The 20647-nt window shown below is 39.6% G+C and overlaps 1 protein-coding gene across 1 annotated transcript in view; it reads left to right on the forward strand.

The window, feature by feature from the left end:
* Nucleotides 1-20300, forward strand: part of OCRL (OCRL inositol polyphosphate-5-phosphatase) — a 53972-nt gene extending 33672 nt beyond the window's left edge. Inside the window, exons 16-24 of the mRNA XM_074208296.1 lie at nucleotides 3472-3582; nucleotides 4120-4285; nucleotides 6269-6504; nucleotides 13348-13371; nucleotides 15101-15223; nucleotides 15880-15964; nucleotides 16710-16837; nucleotides 17608-17719; nucleotides 17899-20300. Of these exons, the coding sequence (XP_074064397.1) occupies nucleotides 3472-3582; nucleotides 4120-4285; nucleotides 6269-6504; nucleotides 13348-13371; nucleotides 15101-15223; nucleotides 15880-15964; nucleotides 16710-16837; nucleotides 17608-17719; nucleotides 17899-18023 (1110 nt within the window). The 3' untranslated portion in view covers nucleotides 18024-20300. The remainder of the gene's footprint in view (nucleotides 1-3471; nucleotides 3583-4119; nucleotides 4286-6268; nucleotides 6505-13347; nucleotides 13372-15100; nucleotides 15224-15879; nucleotides 15965-16709; nucleotides 16838-17607; nucleotides 17720-17898) is intronic.
* The last annotated feature ends 347 nt before the right edge of the window (nucleotides 20301-20647 follow it).

A 20647-nucleotide genomic window follows, 5' to 3' on the forward strand; every position in this document is an offset into this window, starting at 1 on the left:
TTCCAAATTTTTCTCCTTCCCTCCCCATGACAGCAAGCAATTTAATATAAATTGTACATGTGCAATCATCTTAAACACAATTCCATATTAATCATGTTGTGAAAGAAGAATCAGAACTAAAGGGAAAAACCACAAGAAAGAAAAAACAAAGCAAATTTTAAAGAGTAAAAATAGTCTACTTTGAATCTGTATTCAGACTCCTTAGTTCTTTCTTTAGATATGAATGGCTATCACAAGTCTTTTTTATTTTGGGTTTTATAATTTCCCCTAATCTTACTTCCCTCCCCCTTACCCTCTACAGAAGGCAATTTGCCAGTCTTTATATTGCTTCCATGGTTTACATTGATCCAAATTGAATGTGATAAGAGAGAAATCATATCCTCAAGGAGCAAACATAAAGTATAAGAGATAGCAAGATCAGACAATAAGATATCAGTTTTTTTTTCTAAATTTAAAGTAATAGTCCTTGATCTATGTTCAAAATGAACAGTTCTTTCTCTGCATACAGATGGTATTCTCCATTGCAGAGAGCCCCAAATTGTCCATGATTGTTGCACTGATGGAATGAGTAAGTCCCTCAAGGTTGATCATCACCCCCATGTTGCTCTTAGGGTGTACAGTGTTTTTCTGGTTCTGCTCATCTCACTCAGCATCAGTTCATGCAAATCCCTCCAGGCTTCCCTGAATTCCCATCCCTCCTGGTTTCTAATAGAACAGTAGTGTTCCATGACATACATATACCACAGTTTGCTAAGCCATTCCCCAATTGAAGGACATTTTCTTGATTTCCAGTTCTTTGCCCCCACAAACAGGGCTGCTATAAATATTTTTGTACAACTGATGTTTTTACCCTTTTTCATGATCTCTTAGGATATAGACCCAGTAGTGGTATTTCTGGATCAAAGGGTATGCACATTTTTGTGGCCCTTTGGACGTAGTTCCAAATTTTTCTTCAGAACATCACAAGTCTTTTAGAATTATCTTTGATCATTGTACTGCTTAATATCTCATGTTTTTGAAGAAATATGTAATGGTGCAGGGGACAGGATACCAGCCCTTGAGTCAAGAGAACCTGAGTTCAAATCCAGTCTCAAATACTTGATAACTAGCTGTTTGACTGTGGGCAAGTTACTTAATCCTATTGCCCACAAAATTCAAAGGCAAAAAAGAAAAAGAAATGTTTAATAGACTATTTTTTTAATGGACTGTTAATATGATATTTTAAAATAGACTCTAGGCTTCTTGTAGAGATATTGACTTTGAAAATTCTACCTTAATACTTCACTTATCTAATAAATACATCTATTTTTTTCTTTCTCTTAAATGGAATTAGTGAGGAAATTCCTATCTTTTTTTCCCTCTATTTGGATATTAAATTCAATAATGCTCTGATCCCTCCAACCACAGAGATCCACCAAAGGAGAAAAGTTTTTTTCATAGAGTAACATTTCCATCTAGAAAGATGTTAGGGGGCAGCTAGGTGGCGCAGTGGATAGAGCACTGGCCCTGGAGTCAGGAGTACCCGGGTTCAAATCCGGCCTCAGACACTTAACAATTACCTAGCTGTGTGGCCTTTGGCAAACCACTTAACCCCATTGCCTTGCAGAAACATAAATAGAAAGATGTTAGACTGTTACTTGCAGAAGACTTTCAAAATGATGTTCTTAGTGACTGTAGAAATGAAAAGGAGTTAGAAGAGGGAAGAAGGGAAGGAAGCCCAAGAGATAATTCATAGTAGAAAGCGTGTTGCTGGCCAGAGAAAATTAACCCAAGACCTAAAGGTTTCCCAGACTCTCCTCAAGCATTTTCAGTTTCTTAAGAAGGACTTCAGTAACAGTTGGGTGCCTTGAGTCCTAGACCAAAGGAGCTATGTGCTTTCAGGCGCATCCCTTAACCTTTCTGTGGCTGTTCCTTTTTTTTTTTTTTTGCAAGGCAGTGGGGTTAAGTGGCTTGGCCAAGGCCACACAGCTAGGTAATTGTTAAGTGTCTGAGGCCGGATTTGAACTCGGGTACTCCTGACTGCAGGGCCGGTGCTCTATCCACTGTGCCACCTAGCTGCCCTGAGGAAGCATTTTAATCAGAGCAAGCAACTTAATTTTTTTTTTACAGAACATAAAAGCTCTTTTTGTGCACACAACTCTGTTACAAGGGCAAGGAGTATTGAGCCTATTAATAAATAGCCACAAGGGCAGTTTCCACATGTCTAGAAATAATACTACTTTTAAAATTCAATTTTGTAAGCATTTATTAAGTGCCTACTTGTGCCTGGCACAAAAACCAGTCTCTGCCCTTGGGTAACTTGTATTCTATTGAGATTCTATTATATTTCACAGCTGAGGAAATACAAAATAATATTTGGGGCTGGATGAAGGAGGCAATAAAAGGCCGTGGGTAGGAGGCACTATCTGAGTTGAAATTTGAAGGGGCATTCTGAGAGGTAGGGGTGAAGAGAGACGATGTTCCAGCCTGGGCCAAGGTACCAAGATGGGACTAGTATTTCAGAGTTTGGGGTCGGCCAATTTGGCTAACCCAGATAAAGTACTAAACTTGCATGGGAAACCGTCCTAGTCCTTTAAGTAGCTGCCTCACCTTCACTATTCACTGGCACGTTTTCTTTAGAACCTACCAAATCCACTCACTTCTTTTGGCCACTGATGAAGTTGTTATTGTACATAATAGCCATATTAATAAGTCACGCTGTATAACCAATCTTAGTGAATGGGAGAATGTTTTCTGTTTGTTGGCTGTGATTTGTTGGTCTGTCATGATGGTTTTATTCTAGGATGTTTTACAGGGTCTGGTTTCAAAAATCTGAATAATGTTGTTATGCCTCTTGGCATTTTCCACAGAGACTAATATGTTGCTCCCTCTGACAATTTGCCCTATTGTTTAATTGTTGTAATAATTCATATTTCTATAGTACTTTAAGGTTCACAAAAAGTTTTCCTCACAGGTTTACAGAGCACATGTGGCTCACAAAAACCCTGTGAGGTAGAAAAGTAGAATTTGTAGCATCTCCACTTTACAAATGAAGGAACTGAGGCCCAGAGAGGTTGAGTAATATTATCTATTATTGACATTATTATAAATCATAATAATGACAGCAGTGCCTAGTACATTTTATACTAGTTTATAGTTTATACTATAGTTTATACTATCTTTCTGGTTTATTCAAGAACTAACTTTGGCCACATGTCAAACTTTTTTTACAGAAGAATTTAACAACTTGAAAAATTTCATCCTGAGTAGTTGATTATTATTTTTTTCTCAATCATTTGAGGTTTTAATTTATAGGAAGGCAACCAGGTAATTTCCAGCCACCATGTTTATCTTAAAGTGTGCATCTGTAAGGCTTAGTATGCATGTAGACATTTACCTTTATAATCATTTCAGGATTATTTGAAGATTTGGAGTCGGTGAGGTAATGCAAGAGGATAACATGAAACTGACATGTGGCTTGTTTTCTTTCAGGTGAAGGTCGTGGATGATAGAAGATACAGGAAGGTATTTGAGGACAGTGTTCGCATCATGGATAGAATGGAAAATGATTTTCTTCCTTCATTAGAACTCAGCAAGAGGGAAGTGAGTTGGATCATGTGCCTTCTTTGCATGCTGTATATATTAACTAACCCAGAGGAAACTAAGATTACTTCCCTTTTAAATATTCTGAGAATTTCTCCTCCTTAATACTCTTAAGTAGAAACCCAGAAACTGGATTTGGTTACAGGGCCACTAACAGTAGGTGACCTTGGTAAGCATCAATAAGAGATACCAAGAGTGGTGGCCCAGAGAGAGAGCAGTGACAAGGATCATCCAGTTAGTTATGCTAGCCAGCATACATACCTGCTTCCTTTATTCAACTCCCCCCCCCCCCCCACCCCAGCTGCTGTTTAGGTAGTCAATCATAGGGTGAGTTCCAGTTAACAGTGAACCAGATAGAGAAAGCATGTGGGAGGGCCATGATCTGGGCTTAGTTATGGAGGCCAGCTAGTAGCAACATATTTAGCAAAGACTAGCCATCTTGCCCATTTTCTAGAACCTCTCTGAAGTTGCTGGTCCAACTTCATTTCCCCTGCTGATGCAATGAATTATTTCTGCCTTTTTTTTTTCATTCCCTAGTTTGTATTTGAGGAGGTGAAATTCCGTCAGCTGCAGAAGCAGAAATTCCAAGTCACCAACAACGGCCAAGTGCCCTGTCATTTTTCCTTCATCCCTAAGCTCAGTGACAGCCAGTACTGCAAGCCCTGGCTTCGGGCTGAGCCCTGTGAGGGCTGCTTAGAACCAAGTGAGTTCCTTCCCTTATCTTTGGTGTCCATGGCCCTCACTGTCTCCTTAAGATTGTTGGGCATTTCTTTACCTTGTCTTACTTTTTAGCCGAAGCTCTTACTTTCACTTTCCTTGTGTTCATGGTGGCTATGGTTTGTGTTTTTTCTCCCTCTTCCCATCCTTACCCCCATTGGCTGTTAATTGGAGACATCTTAAGATAGTAGGCATGTTATTATCACTTTTCCTTTTTAACTTTATTTACCATTGCTATCACTTCCTAGCACATCCATATAGGGTCCTTCATCTTTCCTAAAAATAGACTCCTTCCTTGTAACAGAAAAGGGCAGTTAAGCTAATTAAAGCAACACATTGACCATATCTGAGAGCATATACCTCATCCTGTACCCATAATCCACCACCTCACTTCTGAGAGAAGATGAAATATGTTTCATCATCAATGCTTTCAATGCCAGAAATTGGTTTGGGGTTTTTTTTTGGGGGGGGTTAGATTTTTCAGGGCAATGGGGTTAAGTGGCTTGCCCAAGGCCACACGGCTAGGTAATTATTAAGTGTCTGAGGTCAGATTCGAACCCAGGTACTCCTCAATCCAAGGCTGGTGCTCTATTCACTGCGCCACCTAGCCGCCCCTATGCTGATGTATTGTAATAGTGTTTTCCTTCACATCATTGTTGTCATTGTATATTTTCTCCTGGTTCTTGTTAGCTGAGCAAATCTTTTCTTGTTTCTCTGTATTTCTCGTATTCCTAATTTCTTCGAGCACACTAATGGACCATTACATTCCTATACCACAGTTTCTTCAGCCATTTCCCTGTCAATGGATGCCTCCTTGGATTCCAGTTTTTTTTTTTGGTTACCACAAAAAAGTCCTTCTGTTAGTATTTTGATATTAGGACCTTTACCAATTTGTTTTTGACCTCCTTAGAATCTATACCCCCTAGTAGTATCACAGTTTGAACAGCTGAATCTCATAACATTGTTCCCAATGTTATTTACTAAGATAGGAACTAAAAAGCAATCATGTTTTAAAGATTTTATTTGAATTTTGAGTTTTACAATTTTTCTCCCAATCTTACTCCCCCCCCCCCCACAGAAAGCAATCTTTCAGTCTTTATTTTGTTTCCACATTGTACATTGATCCAAATTGAGTATGATGAGAGAGAAATCACATTTAAGGAAGAAACAAAAAGTGTAAGAGATAGCAAGATCAGACAATAAAATATCATTTTTCCCCTAAATTAAAGGTAATAGTCCTTGGTCTTTGTTCAAATTCCACAGCTCTTTCTCTGGATACATTTGGTATTCTCCATTGCAGACAGCCCCAAATTGTCCCTGATTGTTGCACTGATGGAATGAGCAAGTCCGTCAAGGTTGATCCTCACCCCCATGTTGCTATTAGGGTGTACAGTGTTCTTCTGGTTCTACTCATCTCACTCAACATCAGTTCATGCAAGTTTTTCCAGGCTTCTCTGAAATTCCACACCTCCTGGTCTGTAATAGGAAAGCTGTGTTCCATGACATACATATTCCACAGTTTGCTAAGCCATTCCCCAATTGAAGGACATTTACTTGATTTCCAATTCTTTGCCACCACAAACAGGGCTGCTTATTCTTATACAAGTGATGTTTTTAAAACTCTTTTTTATCATCTCTTCAGGATATAGACCCAGTAGTGGTGTTGCTGGATCAAAGGGTATGAAAAGCAATCATTTTCCTAGATTCAGTGGACTCATTCCAAAGCCCACCACCCACAGTGTATTCCTGTACCTCTGTTTTTGCCTCCCATCCTACGTTGTTTTCATCCTTTAGTATTTCTGCCAATTGACTGAGTATGAGGTGAAATCTGCTCTTATTAGTGATTTGGAGCATTTTTTTCACATAACAATTAATAGTTCACATTTGTTTTGAAAAATCATCTGTTGGGAGTTCTTATTGTTTATGCTTTGGAAGTTTGCATCACCAAGTTTTGTCTGCCTCATTTCAGGTGAGACAATTGACATCTCCTTGGATGTCTATGTCAGTAAAGACTCAGTGACAATCCTGAATTCAGGAGAAGATAAGATTGAAGATATTCTTGTCCTTCACCTGGACCGAGGCAAAGATTATTTCTTGACCATCAGTGGAAGTTACCTCCCAAGCTGCTTTGGCACATCCTTGGAAGCTTTGTCCCGAATGAAAAGACCAATTCGAGAAGTTCCTGTTACCAAACTCATTGACCTGGTAAGGAAGGAGTATTTCTGGAAAAGGGATAAAATTACTAGGCTTTACTTCTCATCTTCATGTGTCTGATATCTTGCACTGATATTTGGTGTTGACTGGTTTTGCTCCCCTTCTGCCTTGGATTAATGACAGAACCTATTACTCTAGGGTGACCTCAGTGCCACTAGAATAGAGGGAATTAAAAGGTCATAATGTATAGCTGGCATGGGACTGGGATTATGATCTGACAATCCTAACCCCAGTGAATGAATTGTAAGCCTTTCCATTTCAAAGAAAGCACTTTCTCATATGTTCCCTACCGCCCTTCTCTCTATTTTAAAAAATTATTTATTTTGACAGCTACATACAAAGATAGCTTTCAACATTGATCCTCTTGTAAGGTTTTTGAGTTCTATATGTTTCCCCCTCCCCCAACAAAGAGCAATCCAGTATTAAGTTATACATGTTACAACCATGTTAATCATATTTCCATATTAAACATATGAAAGAATCATGTATTCTCTCAAGTAGTCTCACCACAGCCTTCTTGGGTAGGCATTCATTCACAGCCTCACTGTGGTGCCAGTGTGGATGAGGATGCTGTGCCATAGACACAGTATGACACAGGACTAGAAATGAGGTCTTCCTAACTCCTAGCCTGTTGTTCTGTTGGTTCTCATTTACTGTCTCTCTGTAAGGAACCTGGGAGTTTTTGTGGAGTAGGCACCATTGAGGATGTGACCTGCTTAAAAGAGAATTACTCTTTGTTTCTCCAGCCAAGCCATGGTGAAGCTCATTATGAAAGTGATGATTATTGATAAGGACTTTAATAAGGAACTTTTCCCCTCTATTTAAATGGTGTTAGATTTTTCTACAAACATCTTCTAGCTCCAAAAGGGAGCTCTTGGTCTTGATTCAGAGTAAATAAGGTGAAATGATGGCCAAGAATGATATTAACATTCAGGCTTAACCATTTGACCCAACTGTAACAAATGATTGAGTTGGCCAGGGGAAGGGTAGAGCAGCAGCAACAGCAATGGGTAGGCTGGCAGAGGTGGGCAGACACGGACAGCTAATCTGTTCTGTTGTCACAGCTGTGACTCAAATAGATTAAAACCTTTTGGTCCAATCCCTACATCCTTCCTAAAAATTTATTTTTTTTCCCTAGAGCCTTCTTGCTGCTGCAACAGAGTACTTTAATCCTCTTTGAAAGAGAATGATTTCCCTCAGCACATCAGAGCCCAACATTTCTGAGTATTTCTCATGATACCTATTTTCTTCCATCTCTATATCACAATCTTTCACATTTAACACTTAACACTTTACTATTTAGAATGCCAATGATACCATTTTAATAAAGATACTTTCTCAATTTAATTTTAATTGGTTAAAAAAAACCTGGGAAAATAGCCCACACTGGTGTACTACTCTATTGACTCTAATTCTCCCCGAAGCTCAGCCACCACAAAGAGGCCATTGCTATTTTACCAAGCAGTAAAATGCAATTGGGTCTTAGAGTTAAGCCAACATATGTAAAGGACTGATACTGGACTTGCTGGCTCTGTGGAGAGAGGCCTCTTCCATCCTGGTTTGTATTCAGCGCTTGTTTCTAAGGGAAAGGGTGAACTGAAGCATTTTCTTCTTAAATGATCTTCCAACCCTTAGAAAAATTACTCTTTTTTAATCTTAAATACACGTGTTGTAATCTGGGTTCTGCTGGGATTTTTATAGCATGTGGGATTTGGTATCCTCATTTACTTTGTAAATATTATACTTTGTAATATTTCAATATTCTTTCAGTTCCTGCATTTTTCTCTTGCAGGGGCTATGTTTCAGTGTTAAGTGATTGGAATTAATGTTTGACAGCAACGAGCAAATCTAAGATTATTTGTGAACTGTTGTTAGTATTCACATTCCCATTCTGTCAGTTGATTTGATTATGATCTTCTGGAACATTTTCCTTTATAGGTCTTCATATTTTTAATGTTTTCAACCATAAAAATATCGTTAAATATTATGAGGCAGTGGTATCAAAAGCTGGCATACTGTGCTGCATTATTCACTAAAATGTGGATGCATAAAAAAGTAAAGCTTTTTCCCCATTGGGTATAGACTCTTTTGCTAACCACAGCCCCGACTCCTCCAAATAGCCCTATTCTTAACAACTTTTATAGTGTCTGTGACTTAGGCTGCTGTCTGTACATATCTTCCTGGTACATAGCTGTTTGCATATTGTCTCCCTTCCCCCTCCCCCCCTTTCAATTAATAACTTCCTAGAGTCAGGGACTATCTTGTATCTCCAGCACTTCACCCAATACCCAGCATAGACCAAGAAATGTTGATTGATTGATTGATTGATTAGGCTATTCCTAGCAAGGCCAAGGTTAAAAGAAGAGACAGACAGATGAAAAGTATGTTATGGTTTTATTTTGTTTTTTTCCTCAATCTATTTCCTTTTACTGTTTATGAAAGACAGCAGAAAATCTTTTTCCATTCTTTCAATACAACTAGGATACACAGATGTCTGGGATTTATGTTGGGTAGCATGAGGTTTATGTAGGTGTCTCTGGTTTAGTCAGGTGATGCTGATATGTGACTTTATGATTAAAAGTCAGATTTGGGTTTAGCGTTGAGCTGATTATTCTAATCTTAACACTGGCCACATTCCCTGAGTGAGGTTGAATGTGTTGGGCACTTTGTCATTCTGTTCTGACAAATCTGTGTTTCACACAGTCAGTGTCAGTAAATTTTGCAACTTGAAGTTAATGATAGATTTTTAACATTTCTTGAAGAGTTTATTCCACTCCTTGTACTTGATTGATTACTGAGCTAATCTCAAAATCATGTATTTTGGGATTATGGATTTGACAGATAGATCAAGCACATGACATAATGAAGATATTAGGTAAAGTTCAGTACAGAGGAGAAAAATGATTCTGAGACAAAATGATGAGAGTTTGTGAAGGAACCAAATTTTCTTTCTTTCTTTTTGAATTATAAAGATTTTATTTATTTTGAGTTTTACAATTTTTCCCCCAATCTTACTTCCCTCCCCCACCCCACAGAAGGCAATTTGCCAGTCTTTATATTGTTTCCATGGTATACATTGATCCAAATTGAATGTGATGGGAGAAAAATCATATCCTTAAGGAAGAAATATAAAGTATAAGAGATAGCAAGATCAGACAATAAGATATCAGTTTTTTTCTTTTTCTAAATTAAAGGTCCTTGGTCTTTGTTCAAAACTCCAGTTCTCTGGATACAGAGGGTATTCTCCATCTCAGACAGACCCAAACTGTGTCTGATTTTTGCACTGATGGAATGAGCAAGTCCATCAAGTTTGATCATCACCCCCATGTTCCTGTTAGTGTGTACATACAGTGTTTTTTCTGATTCTGCTCATCTCACTCAGCATCAGTTCATGCAAATCCCTCCAGGCTTCCCTGAATTCCCATCCCTCCTGGTTTCTAATAGAACAGTAGTGTTCCATGACATACATATACCACAGTTTGCTAAGCCATTCCCCAATTGAAGGACATTTACTTGATTTCCAATTCTTTGCCACCACAAACAGGGCTGCTATGAATATTTTTGTCCAAGTGATGTTTTTACCCTTTTTCATGATCTCTTCAGGGTATAGACCCAGTAGTGGTATTGCTGGATCAAAGGGTATGCACATTTTTGTTGCCCTTTGGGTGTAAAGGAACCAAATTTTCAATCAAAACCAGTGACTTGAAGAGTATGAATTACTTACTGTGAGAAGAGGACCTTCTAATAGAGGCAGAGAAACAGTTTGAATCAAGAAGTGAAAAGGATGTCCCAAAGTTTGTCTGTTTGAAGGAGATAGCCAGGAGAAGAGGATGCAATCACCCATCAGTTGCTTTTTATGGAAGAAGGGTATATTATGGGAATGCCCTGATATTTGCTAATAGAAGAGGCACTTCATCTATGTATATAGTTAGATAACTTTGATTTCCAGTAGCTGTTTTGCTTTTTTATTTTGAACTTTGTTTTCACATTGTTTAACTGTGATATTTCAAGTACTGAAGAAACCATCCTCCATGTGATTGTCATTTCATAGTTCAGGAGTAGTGACTTTGTAGTCCTAGTAGGGACACAGGTCCGTCCTCTCTCTCTCTCTCTCTCTCTCTCTCTCTCTCTCTCTCTCTCTCTCTCTCTCTCTCTCTCTCTTTCTCTCTCTCTCTCTCTCTCTCTCTCTCTCTCTCTCTCTCTCTCTCTCCCCCTCTCCCTTTCCCTCTCCCTCCCTCCCTCCCTCCCTCCCCTTGTTCCGTATCCATTCCCAGACATGTGGGATTTTTACAGAATAATTGCCATTTTCACCCTCCTTTCTCCCAAGCTCAAGTCAAGGTCTATTTGTTTTCCATTCATTCACTTTTTCTCATATCAGTCTCCACTTCTAGTTCTCTTCCTTGTAGCCCCAGGCCAAGACAAATAAGAAAAATGAAAAGCAACAGGAGTGGGGTTTTTGTTCTAGGAATTTAGAGTTCTTTATTCTTCCCCTCCCCCACCCCTCGGGCTGATTTCACTCTTCCTTTGTGTACAGTTCATCTCCCAACTGCTTTTCTTCCATCTTGCTTCTTCCTCTTTTTAATCCATTGTGTATCCATTATTGGATTAGTATTTCTTTTCTTTTTCTTTTTTTTTTGCTTTGTTTTTTAGGTTGGATTAGTATTTCTAAAATACTTCTTTAATCATATCACCCTCTGGCTAAAAATGTTCCTGGGCTGCTGCCCATTGCCCACAGCATGTAGTTCAGACTTCTTAGTCCGGCATCATAAGCTCTCTTTATTGTGATTTCAACCTAGTCTCCCACTTCTCCCCTACCTGGACCCCAATTTCCGACAAAAGTAATCCCCACTGGCCTCTGGGTATTTCCTTGTATGTCTTTGGCCTTTGCTCATGGTCATGCCATTCTTCCTGCTTAGAATGACCTGCCTACCTTTCCCAGCTCCCTTTTCTCTCAAAGTCTTAGCTTTCTTTCAAAACTTTGCTCAGATACTACCATCAAAACCAAAATTCCTCCACATGTTGAAAGCACTAGCTGAGTCAGGACATCAGTTCAAATTCCTGCTATCATTTATTTGAACAAGTCATTTCCCCTCTTTATCTCAGTTTCCCCTCTTTCAAATGACAGAGTTGTACTAGGTGGTCTCTACGGTCTCTCTTGGTTCTAATACTATGATCTTAATGTGATCTTGAACAATGTCACTTCCCTTGTCTGGCCCTTAGTTTTCTCTGGTGAGAGATTAGTTGGCCCCAAAGTTACTTCCTTCTCTAGTACTTTGATTTCCCTCCTCAGAAATCTTCTAACTGCATATTTGGCACATTTACCACTTATTTGGTACTTAACTGGCTCGTTACCAACTCTAGAATGTGTGTGTCTGTATTTTATCTGAGGTTCTTTTAGCTTCGGGTACATTTCATAAATTTTTCAAGATCTCTCACATAAGTGTACGTAGTAGGGGTTCAGTACTGATTGGCTTGATTCATTGAAAAAAAAGTCCTAAAGCTCTTGGTGGGCAGGTTTGGGTTGCAAACAGTTACCATTTGGTGTCTTCCCACTTGTAGTGGACAAGAGAGAGAGCAGGGAGACAGTCATATCTAACAGCTTTTTTTTTCATACCCAATGGTTTCGGTTCCCAGGGCAATTCCCACAAGCTTATTTAATAATGTACTTGAAGAAAGGCTAATGTTTTGCTGATACTATAGAAGCAACTGCCTGAAAGTGTCTTTATGGGGCAATTCATCTAGATTTCCAACTTGAGATGCTCAAAACCCACTTCCCCTACCAAAAAGCAATATGACTTTCCTAATTCCAAGGCATGAATGGTAACTACAAGAGTTCTGGGAGGGATGTTTGGCTTATATTCTCAGTCTAGGTTGGTTCCCTATTTACTCCCTTTCTTTCTTATTCAAAGATCCCTGGTGACTGTTCTCTTTTCACTGTTATCACCTGTTACTTACACAGTTTCTCTCCTCTGACCTCGTGCAAACAGAATAGGAGTGCTTCTCACACATTCTCTCCTTTTTTCCTGTCCCTGAAAAAAACCCACAGTCCATTTGATGTTTTTTAAGGGTTTTTTACAACAGAAGAAATGGGAATAGCCAGGTTTGTTCCTTTTTTTATGGCCCTCTTGTCTTCCTTCTATTTTTTCACTTAGGCCCTGTAGAGAAAGGCAAAGGTACACATAAGTGAGGAAGGTGTACATGGGGTACTTAAAGGACTGAAGTCAGATTAAATGCCTACTGGGTCCCTGGAAAGACAGGGGAGGGAAGAGATTATGTGGACTGGAACAGTGGTGATAGTGTGGTATTGGGGAAGAATGACTGATTGGGAGATTTTCCATCTTCTTTAAATCTTACTGCCTCCTTGATCCTGCTACTATAAATGTACCTCAGACCAGTACTGTAGTGAGGTAAAAATGGACAGGCAAAATGTAGTCTTCAAAAGGCAAGAGAGAAAGAAAGTTCCTGGGGCCAACTGGGTATGGTCATACTTTTCCAAGTAGCCATTTATATACGGGGTGTTAAGTCAGGGATTGCTGATGACTTTTTTCCCCATTAAAAAACAAAAATACTTTTTTCCATAATAGTATCTCTGGTTCCCTGGGACATTCCTCTAGCATATATAGAAAAAAATTAACTGTGTGTGTGTATGTGTGTGTGTGTGTTTTGGGGGAATTGTGGTATACATTTCCCACTTATTGAACAATACAAAGCTATTTTAAAACATTTGTCAAGAGAGCTGGTTAGTTCCAATAATACTGATTCTGTTTCTATTTCTGTAAATTCTAGTCATTATCTGTCTGTAAATAATATTTTTTTTCCCTGCTTTGCTTTCAGGGTGAAGACAGCTTCGTAGAAAAGGTAATATAATTGATTGGTGGTTTCTTAAGTTTCTCTGGTCCCAGTTGTGCCTCCAGGTTAACTTGTTGCCCCTGAAGTAAAGGAAGGACATTTAACTATCCCAGTCTAGTCATTGTATCTCCAGTGCAGAAGAGCAGAAGTAGAACTTTGAGGGTTTCCAATGTAGATTTTTAAAAATGAGTATTTTGAAGGTTTATGAAAAAATGAGGGAAGGACCACTCCATCTTTATTCAGGGCAGAACTAGAAGTAATGGGTTCCCATCACTATTGAGTCAGGTTAGCAGTAACGATAAATCATTTGAACAAGCTACATAGTTTTGTCTCAATCAAAATCCATTCCTAGAAAGCTTCCAGAGGTAGATCAATAATTGTTGCAAGAACCTGTTTAGTAGGGGCGGCTAGGTGGCGCAGTGAATAGAGTAATGGCCTTGGAGTCAGGAGTACCTGGGTTCAAATCCGACCTCAGATACCTAGGTGTGTTGCCTTGGGCAAGCCACCGTTTGCCTTGGAAAAACCTAAAAAAAAAAAAGAAAGAAAGAAAGAAAAGGAAAAAAAAACAGTTTTGGCAAGACATCTTCCAGCTTCTATGGAAATTTCCTAAGTCCCAGTGCACACATCCTAGTTGAGAGAGTACTATAAGTCAGACTTGACTTGCTTGGGCAAATCACTTAACCTCTGTAGACCTTAACCTCATCTATCTATAAAGTGAAGAAATTGGATTAAATCACCATTTCATAGAATGCTAAATGTATGGCACTAACAGCAGTCTCCACCAAGAATTTTTCCAGGTCTATGGAACTAACTAAAAAAAAAATTTCTTCGCTTTATTCTCCAACAATTTTCAAATCCAGATTTAGTTATTACTACTTTGGATGATATCATACCTTGATTTTTTTCCCTTTGTTTTTCTTTAATTTCCCATTCTAAATTACCCAGAGCCCACTCATTCCTATTTCCCAAAGCACCCTACAAAAAGGAGAGGCAAGAAGATCAAGTCAGGGGCTCTATAGAGAGAGGCTTCTGACCTCAGATCCCCAGAATTTTCCCTGTACTCTTGGCTCTTGCTTTGACTTATTCAGCTCTGCTGCAGACTTAGAGTTACGTACAGTAGCAGCAAAATTGTTAAAAAGAATTGTGAACAATTAAGCCATTCTGAATATTACAAATATTCCCATCAACTACAAAAGATAAAGGAAGGAAGATGCTCTCCACCTCCCTGAAGTCTCTACTGAAGTCTAGTGAAGTTACTTTACCTGTCGCAACTGTTTGTGTTTAAGATCACAAAAGAATTGTACCCAAATTAATGTCAATAATGGGGCTGGTTTTCATGAGCCCTTTATGGACAGAGCTTATATTCATCACTGTTGGGCATGTATAAGCTCTTACAATATTGACATTTATCATATAATTTCCTGTTAAATCCCCACCAGTCTGCAGCCTATGCTATGATCTTAACTGTAGAGCACTGGCTCTTGGTGTCATCACTCTGAAATGACTTAGAACTGAAAAGAAATAGGTCTCCTGGAGACAAGACCTACAGAAGACCTTAGAAACCTTAGAAATTCCAACATGGCAGTACCAATGACACATGCGGGAGTTTTTTTTTTTTATTTGAAAGAGGAATTTAGTCATGTGTGCTTCAGACATAGGGAATTAAAGTAAATAGCCCTGAAAGTCTCTTAATGTCAACTGTTGCTATCTTCCATCCACTTCTCATCTTGTTATTTAGGATAGTCCTTTTCTGCCATTGGCGCCAGCTCCTTTGGAGGGGAGTGATGAAGAGAGACCCCTTCAGGTTCCCAAAGAAATCTGGCTTTTAGTGGATCACTTATATAAGAATGGCTGTCACCAGGTAAGTGGGAGGAGGTATTCTGGGATCTTTGGAAGTAGGTGAATGCTATGTGAAGTTAGAATACCTTCAGTTTGTATGGCTGTCACTTTTTCAAGATGTCTTCTGTACATGATTTCTTTAGAAGCACATGTTTGCTCCCCATGGTTGCTCTTCTTCCCATATTCCATTTAAGACTGAGACCCAGATTGGTGCGAGGTAAATTGCTTTAAACCTCAAAGCAAGTCGAACAACAGAACTGAGATTTGAATTTGGTTTTTCTAAATTTCAAGTTCTTTTCTGTCCCCCAAAATCAGTTTCAGGAGTAAAATGCAAGTTAGATTGCTTTGAGACTTGTACCTAATGTTTCTTTTAGATTGACCCTAGAATCTCCAGTAGAGGCCAAAACCAGGTGGAAAGAAAAAATTATTTTGCTTTATTGATAATCTTGCCTCCTCCCCAAATTGAATGCTTCACGTTGTCTGCCTGACATAGGGAACATTCATTTTTCTTGCTTTTTGACAGCATCTTGTCCCTGGTGTTGTGCATTTCTGTGGCTGATCCAAATGCCCCACCCTCCTTTTGCTCCTCACTGCTGTTTTCAGCTGCTAACTGATCTCTGTAATCCTAGGATTTCTGGGACTTGGTTTGTTTCTTCTCACTCTTGACTTCTTCGATAGGAGGACCTGTTTCAGACCCCTGGCATGCAGGAGGAGTTACAGCAAATCATTGATTGTCTGGATACCAGCATTCCTGAGACAATCCGTATCCTTTTCAACACAGGCTTAGAAAGCTCAATGATTCCCTAGCACCTTTTTTGCCTTCTTTTCCATCTTTTTAATTATGAACTTTATTCTTTTACCTAACACCTTTGTTAAAGCCCTCTTGGACATTTCCTTGGCTTGGTTCTTCACAACCATCAAGGAGCCTCTGATTTCTTACCACACTGGGTTGCTTCTGAAAGAAATGAGGCTGCTGGTGAATAGGAACTGGAATGGATACAGAAAATGTGATTCACAGCATTGACATTGCTCTCCTTCTTTCTCTTACTATTCATAGCCATCAGATAATAATAAATAGTACTTTTCCACCCAACCTTGCAAAATAGAACAAATGTTATTCCCATTATGTAGATGAGAAAACTGAGGTTCAGTTGCAGGAATTTGTTTATGATCACACTTTAGTAACTATTGGAGCTAGCTTCTGTCTAGAATACAAGACATGCTTCAGTCAGGCGGTTCCTATTATGATCCTGATGCATTAGGATCTCATAGACCTTAAAAACCACTGACCTCTTTCTTGGTTCTGAGCAGGTCTTGAATCTGAAGAGCCCTGATTTTCTAAGAGTTTTCAGAGGCAATAATATGTGTGAAACCCCAGTGAGAATCAATGTGACCTCAATCACAAAGCATATCCTGCTGTAGTTCAAGGGAATGGGTACGTGACCTGTTGTCAATTTGTTGCCATCATAGTTGTGAGGATATCTGCTCCTTGACTCTTGTTTGTTCAGCTGGCAGCAATCACTCTGTGGCTGAAGCACTTTTGATCTTCCTGGAAGCCCTACCAGAGCCTATCATCTGTTATGAGCTCTATCAGAGATGCCTTGATTATTCCCATGACCCCCGCCTCTGCCGACAGGTCAGTTCCATTCATCTGAGGGTATGATCATCAGGTTGCAATTGCCCTTCTTAAGGAACAACTCTTTGGCAAAGCCAAGTCAGCAACCATATAATGGCTTGGATATAATTCTGGTTTTTTTCCATGGTGGGCTATTGAAATTGAGACATTAGAACTGCAGTTGTATCATTTTCTATTCTTTTTGCTGCCTTTTTAAACTTAGTCTGTTTTTGTTTGCAGAAAACAGTGAGGTAGCTATCCTTGTATTCCAAGGTGAAGTTAATGGCACTAGCTGTACAAAATTATGTCTTCAGGATCCTATTTAGGGTGATTGATAACTATTTTTCTCCCTTTGGCAATTATTCCTAATTCTCGAATAATATTGTGAATTTATGAGTAACTATTGAGAATACCTGTCTTTATCTGAGACAGACCAATAAGAACCAAGGCTGACAACTTTATACCAGCCTTACCATAATGACATTGGGGAGAACCCATTTGGCCCAGCTGGTACCAGGGCTAACCTGCACAGGGAAGGTGTAAACAGATTAATTCTGAGCTGCTGGTGAGACAGAGCCTACAAGTAAAGATGGGAACAGTAAGGCTTGGTTATCATGCCATTGGCAGTCAAACAGGAAGACAAGCTCACCTTGTGTGCCATAACCTGGTCTGGAATAAGTGGTGAGGAGTCATGACCAAGATAAGGAGAGGGTAGAAGTTGTATTATTTCGAAGTATAAACAGCTTTTTGGCATTGCCTTTATTTCCTTCTTTCTCTCTTTTTTTAAACAGGTGGTTTCACATCTTCCACGGTGCCATAGAAATGTTTTCCGGTACCTGTTGTCTTTCCTTCGGGAACTCTTGAAACATTCTAAAACAAACAATGTCAACGCCAACATGATTGGTAAGATTTTTTGGTAATTGTGACTCTGGGTGTGTTTTTTTCTAGACTCTCCTCTGATTTGATTGAACTGGAACACCCAAGTCATTTTCCTCCACATCTTCATCCCACCCTTTAGTGCTCATGTGTATGTAAGTGAAGCCTAACAAGGAGGTCTGCCTTTTTCCTTTTTTTCCCTCCAGCCAATCTCTTCTCTGGTCTCCTGCTACGACCTTCACCTAGTCTGATGTCAAGACAGACTCAAACTGATCGACAACAAGCTATCCAGTTCCTCCTGGGGTTCTTGCTTAGTGGTGATGAAGACTAAATCACTTCATCCTTCATCTTCCACCTCTTCCTGAGATGTTAGCTTGAAGGATCACTAGCTTTGAGTATTAAGGATTAGTTGATGGACTTTTTGTCACCAGGAATGTTGCACAGCTTTGTAGTTGTGCAATTGTATCAGAAATCGACAGTTTACAGTTCTTAGGGGAGTCCTCTGGTAGCTCCTCTGCCCACCAAAACACACAATTACACATCCTTATCCATTAGAGAATTTCAGTCTCAAAAAGTTACCAAGCCAAAGTCTCCACATTTTGATAGTTATGTGCTTTATCTTTATAGGACAGAGATCTGTATTAACACTCCAGTGTTTTCCAAATCTATTTGTTGCCCAAATTTGATTGTCCTGTGCTTAGCACCCTAGACTTGGAGTCTGAGATGTCAGTGTTCTAGGCTGATATGCACTATTTTTTTTTTTGCTTTAGATGATGTTTGTGTCCGGTGTCAATTATCTTATATGTGTTTATGCCACCCCTCCCTTCCCCCCTTCCCATTCCCTTCCCCCTCTCCATTCCCTCCCTCCTCCACATTCCCTCCCTTCTTCCCATTCCCTTCCCCCTCCCCATTCCCTTCCCTCCCTCCTTTCTTTCCTTCCCTCCCCCTCTCCATTCCCTCCCTCCCTCCCCATACCATCCATTCCCACCCCCAACCAGTAGTATCACTTTGGAGAAGGTCTGACTGGGTAAGGTTCCTTGAGAAACTTCCTTGGCTTACTGCCAGTACTTGTACACTTTTACTACAGTGGCATTTTTGTGTCTCAGTCTGTTTCTGTGCCTGCAGTGGTTAGGGTTGCCTCCCCTTGAACCCTACCCAGCAACTGAACCTTAGTGACTACTGGAAAAGGAACTTAATTCCAATGTCCCATTGGCCTTAGAGGTCTGTAATCTGGCTGCCATGAGGGTGAAGCTGTCTTTTTTTCTTCCAAGTCCTGTAAAGATATGAGGAATAATTGGCTCTAGGTATCCTTGGAGCCTTGTCTTCCCAAACTATTTAAACCACTGTTCAAAGTGTTGGGGCAAACTTTAGCTGTTGTTACTGGAGATGACCTCAGAATCCTCAGGAATCTCTTGGCCTTCATCCTTAGTACTAAAGGGCCATCAGAATCCTCACAAAGAAATCTGCTCCTTCAAGGGTTTAAGGTCAGGGTAGACAGTTTGGGGGGACTTCAATGTAGCACACAACCACCTTTTCTAGTACTAGGTCAAAGAAGATGTTGGGGCCAATGAAGCACCTCATTTTGCCATTTTTAAACATCTTTCTACATTGTTCATTGAAGATAGACCATTCTCACTCTTTTTCTCCCCCTTTATCTTTATTAGTAAGCAAATTGTCGACCATTAATCAAAAAAACTGTACTACCCCCAGTCCCTTGAAAGCAAGTGACTCATTCTTGCCTTCTCTTGAAAATGAAATTAGAGGTGCTTGACATACAGTCCTTTTATTCTATATGTGCTTTGTGCACTTGTCCTCTTATACCTAATAGAGTCATGTGGGAAGCCATGCTACAAATGGCTTTTCAATCTCTTCAGAAATATCTTTATGACATGGAAGTAATGTTAGTTTGTCTGACTGAGAAAATCAACCTGATTCAGCCCTTTGGAAATAAGAATCAAATTATTGGTGCCAAACAATTTCAAAGATCTGTTAGCCCGATGGTCATTTTTTTGTCTTTTGCAGATAAGCTTTTCTGCTTTATCAGCAGCTGCCTGGAATCTCAAGGGTCACCAAGGATGTTTGTAGGGTAGTCAGTGTGTAGCCACCATACCTACTTCATTTTAAGATCAAAGTATCCAGCAGTTTCTCTGCTCAGTCTGTTGTTTAGCTCTGGCCATAAGATGTTACCAGAGCTGAGGGTTTTGGACAATCTGTAGGTAGGGGTTGGGGAGATAGGGAACAAGAGATGAGAAGTTCCTTCCCTCCTCTGACCTGCCTTCTCCAGGCTTTCAGCCTCTACTTAAGTACCTCGTGTGTTCATTCATTGTTGCCTCCTAAGTTGGATTCCACATCCAGCTAATGGGAAGAAACTTTTGCATTTATCATTGTTGTTGTTTGTTGTTAAGAAGGGTTCCAACCCTTGGGGCTTTGTTGTTTCACTGTTTTTCCTTGTTTTGACTTTTACTCCAAGACAGTTTTGGTTTTGTTTTTTTGTATTGTTTTTCCCCTAGGGGTCTTAGCTGCTAGTCAGTCCCCTTATCTTGTTGGTATCTTTTTTTATTATCATAATTTATTGGAAAACTCTTCATTCCCTTGAATAAATCCTCCTTGTACAACATATTGAAAATGTGTTTTTGGGATGAAAGTGCTGAAGTGGGGGGATGAGGGTGGGGATCCACAGGCTATTTAAGGTCTGACAACCAAGAGCCATCAGAACCACTTTCTTAAGTCCAGACAATCAACGAGACAATACATCAAAGCTTAATGTGTTGCTTTTGCTGATTTCCAAGGTATAAATGTTCACAGCAAAAATTTAACAATTGGCTTCCAGCAAATTGGCTCCAGGACACTCCGTGAATAATAGCCAGCATCTCTATATCTACGCAAGTTTTACAAGTACCTTGCAGGCATTTATCTCATTGGATCCAAGACGGAAGGGATGGAGTCTAGGAAGGT

The sequence above is a fragment of the Macrotis lagotis genome, chromosome X, assembly GCF_037893015.1.
Source record: "Macrotis lagotis isolate mMagLag1 chromosome X, bilby.v1.9.chrom.fasta, whole genome shotgun sequence".
Lineage (NCBI taxonomy): Eukaryota > Metazoa > Chordata > Mammalia > Peramelemorphia > Peramelidae > Macrotis > Macrotis lagotis.